This window comes from Nicotiana attenuata, unplaced genomic scaffold, assembly GCF_001879085.1.
Source record: "Nicotiana attenuata strain UT unplaced genomic scaffold, NIATTr2, whole genome shotgun sequence".
Classification (NCBI taxonomy): Eukaryota; Viridiplantae; Streptophyta; class Magnoliopsida; order Solanales; family Solanaceae; genus Nicotiana; species Nicotiana attenuata.
In genome coordinates, this window is record NW_017670792.1 from 138501 (window position 1) to 147684 (window position 9184).

At 39.7% G+C, this 9184-nt stretch overlaps 1 protein-coding gene across 1 annotated transcript; it reads left to right on the forward strand.

Moving 5' to 3' along the window:
* Positions 1–6752: 6752 nt before the first annotated feature.
* On the forward strand, positions 6753–8365 carry LOC109243374 (defensin-like protein 1). Its single transcript, XM_019410299.1, has 2 exons — positions 6753–6860; positions 7885–8365. Exons 1-2 carry the CDS (start codon positions 6797–6799, stop codon positions 8139–8141), a joined length of 321 nt encoding a protein of 106 aa, XP_019265844.1. The 5' UTR covers positions 6753–6796; the 3' UTR covers positions 8142–8365.
* Positions 8366–9184: the final 819 nt, after the last annotated feature.

The window sequence follows — 9184 nt, forward strand, 5'->3', positions numbered from 1 at the left end:
GCTCAGTTCAGTGGCGTTCTTGGGGCTCGTGGTGTCTAGTGAGGGTATTCAGGTTGATTCGAAGAAGATAGAGGAGGTCTAGAGTTTGCCCAGGCCGTCCCCAGCCATAGAAATTTGTAGCTTTCTTGGTTTGGCGGGTTATTACGGTCAATTCATGCAGGGTTTCTCTTCTATTGCATCTCCCTTGACCAATTGACCCAAAAGGGTGCTCCTTTTAGGTGGTCGGATGAGTGTGAGGCGAGCTTTCAGAAGCTCAAGACTGCCTTGACCACAACTCTAGTGTTAATTCTACCATCAGCTTCTGGTTCATGTTCAGTATATTGTGATGCTTCTCAGAGCGGTATTGGACGTGTTGTGATGCAGGAGGGTAGAGTGATTGCTTATGCTTCTCGTTAGTAGAAGCCCAATGAGATGAATTACCCTTTTCATGATTTGGAGTTGGCTGCCATTATTCATGCGTTGAAGATTTGGAGGCATTATCTCTATGGTGTGTCTTTTAAGGTGTTTTCTGATCATCGTAGCCTCCAGCACTTATTCAAAAAGAAGGATCTCAAGTTGAGGCAGCAGAGGAGTTTGAGCTGCTAAAGAACTATGATATTACTATTATGTATCACCCGAGAAGGCCAATGCGGTGGCCGATGGCTTGAGTAGGAAGGCAGTGAGTATGGGCAGTCTTGCATTTATTCATGTTGGGGAGAGACCTCTTGCGGTTGATGTTCAGGCTTTGGCCAATCAGCTAGTGAGATTGGATATTTTGGAGCCTAGTCGGGTTCTATCTTGTCTAGTTTCTCGGTTGTCTTTGTTTGATCGCATCAGAGAGCGTCAATATGATGATCCTTATTTGCTTGTCCTGAAGGACAAGGTTCAGCATGATGATGCCAGGGATGTGACTATTGGAGATGATGGGGTATTGAGGATGCAGGGACGGATATGTGTTCCCAATGTAGATGGGCTTCTGGAGTTGATTCTAGAGGAGCCCACAGCACGCGGTATTCCATCCATCCGAGTGCCGCGAAGAAGTACCAGGATTTGAGACAGCACTACTGGTGGAGGAGAATGAAGACAAATATAGTTGGATTTGTAGCTCGGTGTCTCAACTGTCAATAGGTGAAATATAAGCATCAGAGAACGGGTGGCTTACTTCAGTAGATAGAGATTCTAGAGTGGAAATGGGAGAGGATCACCATAGATTTTGTAGTTGGGCTCACGAACTTCAAGGAAATTTGATGTTATTTGGGTGATTGTGGATTGGCTGACCAAGTCCGCGCACTTCATTCCTGTGTGTACTACCTATTCTTCAGATCGGTCTGCTAAGATTTACATCAAAGAGATTGTTCGCCTACATGGTGTGCCAGTTTCAATCATTTCAGACCGAGGCACGCAATTTATATCGTAGTTTTGGACAGCCGTGCATCGAGAGTTGGGCACTCAGGTTGAGTTGAGTACAAAATTTCATCCTCAGAAGGACGGACAGCCCGAGCACACTATTCAGATAGTGGAGGACATATTACGTGCGTTTGTCAATGATTTTGGTGGTTCATGGTACCAGTTTCTACCACTCGCGGAGTTTGCTACAACAACCGTTATCAATCGAGCATTCAGATAGCTCCGTATGAGGCTTTATATGGGAGGCAGTATAGATCCCCAGTGGGTTGGTTTGAGCTGGGTGAGGCTAGGTTTCTGGGTACCAACTTGGTTAAGGATGCTTTGGACAAGGTGAAAGTAATTCAGGAGCGGCTTCGCACAACACAGTCAAGACAAAAGAGTTATGCTGACAGAAAAATCTGTGATGTGTCTTACATGGTTGGGGATAAGGTTTTGCTAAAGGTTTCACCCATGAAGGGTGTTATGAGGTTTGGAAAGAAGGGCAAGCTGAGCCCTCCGTTTATTGGGCCGTTTGAGGTGCTTCAGAGGATTGGGCAAGTGACCTATGAGGTTTCTTTGCCACCTAGTTTGTCAGGTGTGCATCCAGTATTTCATGTTTCTACGCTCCGAAAGTATATCAGCGATCTGTCTCATGTCTTGGATTTCCACATGGTTCAGTTAGATGGTGATTTGACTTATGATGTGGAGTCAGTGGCTATATTGCAGCGAGAGGTCCGAAAGTTGAGATCAAAGGATATAGCTTCGGTGAAAGTGCAGTGGAGAGGCCAACCCGTGGAGGAGGCCACTAGAGAGACCAAGCGGGAGATGCGGAGCAAATATCCACACTTATTTGAGGCTCCAAGTATGTTTCTAGACCCATTCGAGGACGAACGTTTGTTTAAGAGGGGGAGGATGTGACGACCCGACCGCTCGTTTTGAGAGTTGTAGCCATGTTCCCCCCTTTCTGCTTCTTTTGTGTTCTATAGCTGTATTTTAACTTACCGAGTTAGTTAGTTCGGGACCGGAGTGGTTTCAGAGTGAATTGAGACATTTAGTCTCTTATGAGAAGGTTTAAGTTGGAAAAGTTGACTGGATGTTGACTTATGTATAACAAATCTCGGATTTGAATTTTGATGATTCCATTAGCTCCGTTAGGTGATTTTTGACTTAGGAGCGCATCCGAAATATGATTTGGAGGTTCGTGGTAGAACTAGGCTTGAATTGGCGAAAGTTAGAATTTTGGCGATTTTGGTCGGCAGTGGAAATTTTGATATCGGAGTCAGAATGGAATTTCGGAAGTTGGAGTACGTCCATGGTGTCATTTTTGACTTGTGTGAAAAATTTGAGGTCTTTCGAACACTGTTTGGTGGGTTTCGGCACCGTTTGTGGAATTCGGAAGTTTAGAAATTCTTAGGCTTGTATCCGAGTTTAACTTGGTGTTTTGACGTTTTTCGAGGTGATTTGATGATTTATCTAAGTTCGTATAATGTTATGGGACGTGTCGGTATGTTTAGTTGTGGTCCTGAGGGCCTCGGGGTGATTTCGGGTGGTTATCAGATTGTTTTGAGTTGAAGAAGTGCAGCTGAAACTACTGGTTCTAGTACTTTCGCACCTGCAGTGGGGATTCCGCATGTGCGGCCCCGCAAAAGCGAAGAGGGGCTCACAAATGCGGGCAAGGCCGACTTAGACTAGAAGCGCAGGTGCATGATTTGGAGCGATTTGTGGAATCACATATGCAGAAGTGGAGCGCAGATGCATAAAAGGGTCTGGGAAGAAAGGATCGCAGAAGCGGGCAGGGTCTGCATGTGCGAGTATTTGACCGCAAATGCAGATTTTGTGAGAGTAAGTGGGATCCGCACCTGCGAAGGAATTTCCGCAGGTGCGGCGTTGCAGAAGCGTAAATGGTACCGCAAATGTTGTTTTGCTGGGCCGAAGGTATAAATAGAGGACTTCGTGATTTTTCCTCATTTCCACCATTTTCAACTCGGACTTTGGAGTTTTTGAGGTGATTTTTGAAGGGGATTCAAAGATTTTCACTAAGGTAAGTCCCTTGAGCCTAAGTACCCCTAGCTATGGTATTTTTCATGTTGATTTCTCATCTAATTAATGGGGGTTTGAAGTGAAAATGGGGGTTAGGGCTTGGGATTTTTGAGAGTGTAATTTTGGGTATTGAGTGACCAAATGATATCGGATTTTGATAAATCTCGTATGGTTGGACTCGTGAGTGAATGGTCTTTCGGGTTTTGTGACTTTTGTTGGATTTCGAGATGTGAGTCCGGGAGCCGGGTTTGAGAGAATTTCGGGATTTGAGTCCAATTTAGTAGTTTTTCTTGCGGAATTGGTTCATTGGCATATATTGATTGTGTTGTATTACTTTTGGCTAGAATCGAGACGTTTGGATTCGAGAGGCAAACGAATCGCGGAATAGGATTTTGCTCAGGTTGAAGTAAGTAACAGTTGTAAATCTGGTCTTGAGGGTATGAAACCACGGACATTCTGTCTTGTTACTATTTTGGAGGTGACTCACATGCTAGGTGACGGGCGTGTGGGCGTGCACCAAGGGGATTGTGACTTGGTATGTCCCGTAGAACTGTAAAGTTGAACAACATGTTGTTAGCTAAATGCTCTCTATGTGTTTTGAAAGATTGATCGTAAATCATGTTAGAAACTATGTTTAGGCTATATGTTGGCATTGTTAGGTCCCGCAGGAGCCGTGTTACATGTTGAATTGCCTGTTAAATGCTATTTGTACTCAGTCACAGTTTTTACTCGCATATCATATCTCAGTGTCTGTTATTCTGTTCGATGCATCATGTTATTGCTGTTTGGGCTGATTTTCCTGATATGTGAGAGCCCCAAAGACTAGAGAGATGGATGACTGAGTGAGGCCGAGGGTCTGATTGTGTGAATATTTATGTGATCGGGCTGCACGCCACAACATGTTTTATTGATTTACGCTTGAGTGAGGCCGTGGGCCTGATTGATTTATGCAATGATTGGCTTGTTATAGCGCTTGGGCTGAAGGAGCCCCTTTCGAGTCTGCACACCCCTAGTGAGCACAGGTAACTACCCAGTACGAGTACCGAGTGCCAAATGCTGAGTGATTATGAGGAATAAGTGACTGGGATGAATGAGTTATTGTGAGGTTGGAGTGATTGGGAGGACTGAGAGATGATTGCCTGAGAGGCAATATATGATTGCATTATTGATGCACATAGTTGCCTTACATTTATAATTTGAAAACTGTTGAAAGATATTCTTATCTTGTTTTACTTGAACTTGCCTAAAATAAACTGATTTGACTTGAATTACTGGAACTTGGGAAGCATGACTATTTTCCTTTCTGAAATTATTGAAAATGAACTAAAATTGCGTAGCTCATCACTATCTTCAGTTCCTTATTTATTATTTTTACTTACTGAGTTGGTGTACTCACGTTACTCCCTGCACCTCGTGTGCAGATCCAGGAGTTGTTGGACGTGGAGGTTGTTGATAGTACTCGTAGCTGGTCATTTGGATCGCGTGGTAGTTGCCGACGTTCGCAGCCCTGCTTTCTTCCTCCCTATCTTTCCTTATTTTTCTATATTTTGGATACCAGACTATGTCTTGTTACTTTCGAATCGGTTATGTTAGATGCTCATGACTAGTGATACCTCAATGTCGGGCTTTATTTCCGCACTTATGTTTTTGGGTTCACCCCGTTTTGTGGCAAATATTTCATTTATTTTAAAAGTCTTGATTTATTTCTCTTATTGCTGAATGCGTTTTGGAAATGACAGGTAACCTAGTATTATTGATAGGTGCCATCACGACGGGTCGTGTTTTGGGTCGTGACAAAAACAAAAAAATTAAAATGATACTCCTAGTGACATATTCCACTAGTGAGGTCTGGGGAGGGTAGTGCATGTGTACACAGACCCTACCATTACCTTGTACTGGTAGATAGTCTATTTCTGATAGACCCCCAGCTCAACATAGTCGCATCAACAAAACACTGAAAATAAAATAATGAAAAAATGGGAAAAGCAGAAACAACAATAAGATAGTAACATAAGCGAAGAAAAAGCACATCAGATAGATAAAAAAAAAGAAAAAAAACAAGAGAATAAGACTAAATAAGAGATATAAAGCAGACAATTAGAAATTTCTTTTCATAAGGTAACTTCGAATAGTAGTAGTAATTATGACAATCTCTGGTTGACTGTAGTAGCAAACAATACTAATTGCTATACTTATATTAGCACCTTAATGATGCACAATTAATTATCTATAATATAATTAAGGATTTAAAAAAAAATTGGGGGACCTTCATCGGATATATTATGAATTAATATAGGTATGACTTTGATACCATGATTAGAAATTGACCTTGAATCTTGTCTTAACTCCAAGAGTTAATTTAAGGTGAGTATTACTCAAGACCATTGGGGCACTCTAACATAGCATATCAAGTTTAATTTCTAATTTCATTAATTATTACGTAGGAAGGGGAGTTTTGTAACAACGGTAAAGTTATAATCGTATGACCTATAATAGGTCACGAGTTCATATCGTGAAAGCAACCACTATTGTTTGCATTAGGATAGGTTGTATACATTACATCCCTTGGGATGCGGTCCTTCCTCGGCAGGGGCGTATCTAGCTTGTGTTGTATGGGTTCACGTGAACCCGTACTCCTTTTCTTAAATAATCTATAACAATATTATATTTTTTTTAAATTACTTAAAGATATATATATGCGTGCACCATGCTGAAAAGATTCATATGGTGTTATAATTATTGGGTACACCTCTACAAGTGAAATTGACGGTTCAAATCTCACTTCGAACGATCTTGTTTTTAGCACATAGTATATATGTAAAAATCACTAAAATTTCAAAAAGAATATAATTTTGAACCTATAATTTCAAAAGTATAGTGAGTTCATGATAAGAGACTAAAGTTAAACTCGTCTAATGTAAATTCTAAATCTACCTTTTTACAATAGTGCCCCTATTATCTTAAAATTCTGGATCCACTTTATTTTCCGGACCCTGCGTAAAAGAAGTCTTCAACTAATGCTGATGTGATTCTAAGTTCTTTTACCAGCTCTGCTTGTCACCAAAATATAGTAATTACTAGGAGTTTTTCGTTTTCTTTTGGGGAGAATAACTAGTTACTAAAAATTTATGAACATGAGGAACATGTGTTATTGATATATCTCCAAATTTCAAAATTACCAACAGCTACGGTGGAATAATACACTTCACATAGTTGTTGGCCCACTAAATTTATCTACTCTCTTTTTCTTTTTCTTTTTTGCTTCAAAAGATAAGTAAAAGTTTTTCCACTCTTATTTCATTGCCTATAAATACCTCTATTGTGTTAGTGTTCATTCACAACTCTGAATTGCAATCTGTTTTTCCACTCTTATTTACTCATTCAAGAAACTATGGCTCGCTCCTTGTGCTTCATGGCATTTGCAGTCTTGGCAATGATGCTTTTTGTTGCCTATGGTTTGTCTCCATTAATTTGTTCCTCTAAAATCTATATAAAAATAAATGGAAATTATGTGAAGTTTAATTCTTGTCAAGTATAATTCTTGTTCTTGCTATGCAGTCGCTTAAGTACATAAGTTTGTATTTTTGTTTTTTAAACAAAAAGGCCTCCTTATAATGGTGTCTGCATATGACTTTATCTGTATATTTTTCTTATCAAAAAATGAATTTAAAGTTATAAATTTCTTATCAGTTTTTCAAGTTAAATTTGTTTGACAAGTTTAACTTATATACTTTGATAGTGTACCAATAGTGTAATATTTCTTTACACTATCAGGTCTCTGTTACATGTGGTAATATTCCACTTTCGTTATTTTTAAAATATGTATGGAGCATTATCTGTATATATCTTTTGGGAGAGACCTAATACTGTGTATTGGGTGATACCCTTTTTTGCTTGAGCCCGACCGGGTTGGGTCCGGTCCGGAGCAAGTCGGGGCCATCGAACCCGACCTGGATGCAAGGTAGAACGACGGCCACGTCTACAACCGAGGTCGAGTCATTTCGAGACCGTTACAGAGCTCGATATGAGTCACCACCGGATGGAGAAACACATAAGGTCGGAAGCCGGACTCGTAACGGATAACCAAGCGTCGCCGGATATCTCGCCCAAACGTGATTTTCTCAACCACTTCAGGCCATTAAGGCGTAATTACAGGGATCCACGGCGTAATCAATTGACCTACCTTATTTTTACCCTTAATCAGAATGTATAAAAGGGGATCTCTCTAAATTCTGAGAGGCACGAAGGACAATCGTTCTAAGCAATATTATATTCTGCGATTATTTACTTTAACAGCAATTGTTGAGTCTTTATCTTTTTTTTTTCTCAACCTAAACCTTTTGTATCTTTTAGTTCACGGATCCTTAAAACCCCATATAAATTCAATTGTTATCCGGATTTGAGGGTAAACAGTTTGGCGCCCACCGTGGGGCTAAGGATATTGGTGAGCTCTTTGATACTCTTTCTTGACGTCANTAGAGGTGCAAGCTAAGAGTACTTGCAAAGCAGAAAGCAATACATTCGAGGGATTCTGCGTTACCAAACCACCATGCAGAAGAGCTTGTCTCAAGGAGAAATTTACCGATGGAAAATGTAGCAAAATCCTCAGAAGGTGCATTTGCTATAAGCCATGTGTATTTGATGGGAAGATGATCAATACAGGAGCTGAAACTTTAGCCGAGGAAGCAAACACTTTGGCTGAAGCTTTGCTTGAAGAAGAGATGATGGATAACTAATTGGCGATTAGAAGAAATTAAGGATGAAGTGTCACACATAATAAAGTGCTGCCTTTCTTATAAGTGTAGCTAATGTTGTGTTCTTATTGGCTTTTAATAGCCTTTTTTTACACTTTAAATAAGTGTGGTACGTCAATCCTTTGTGCAATCTTGTACTAAGTTTATTTGTGTACTTTTATGAAAATGACCTTCTATGGTCTATGGTTAAGTTATCCATTTTGCTAGCTTTCCTGTTTTTATTTTCTCCTTTTTTCAATAATCTTTTATAGTAGTAGCTACCAAGGGAGTTTTGGAGCACCGGTAAATTTATCTTCATTTTGCTAGCTTTCGAGCCGTGGAAGGAGCCAATAACACTTGCATTAGAGTAGACTGTCGATATCGAATGCGACCCTTTTCCGTACCCTGTGTGAATACGCGATACCTTGTGCATCGAGCTGCCATTTATAGTACTAGAGATGATTTGGGCCCAATCACAGGAACAGAAATTTTGAAGAAACGTTGAAGTTAACAACTTTCTTGCTCCTTGAGGCCCAAAAAGAAACAAAAACTCAATAATAAGACACTAATGAAAGAAATAGCAAACAAGCACACTGATATTAACTTTGTTATAAAGAGAACCAACAACAAGTGTAAAGTCTTGCACCATCAATCTTTTATAACCAACGCAATGAAAAACTCATTAACTATTTAAGTTATTATATACACTTTTCTTATATTATGACACTATTAAGAATGCGCCTTTTTCCTGTAATGCGACACAATATATTGAAAATAGCATTTAATTTAATTTAATTTATTAAATCAACGGACTACGTGCTCAAATTTGTGAAAAATTGTGTTTCCTACGATGTCTTTTGGAATATTGAACAGGATAATAGTACAATAATAAATACTTTTTTATCTCGAATGTTAAAAACATGTCTATTGGCTAACCAGTAATAATAGATGTACAAAATTATGTGTGACACTTCAATCCCTATGGAACTTATACCAACATTATGAATGTTTATTGAAAAAAAAAAGATTCATGAGAAGAATTACCT

Excerpts from the sequence above, each read along its gene's own strand:
- LOC109243374 (XM_019410299.1), top strand. The coding sequence starts at position 6,797 with ATGGCTCGCTCCTTGTGCTTCATGGCATTTGCAGTCTTGGCAATGATG.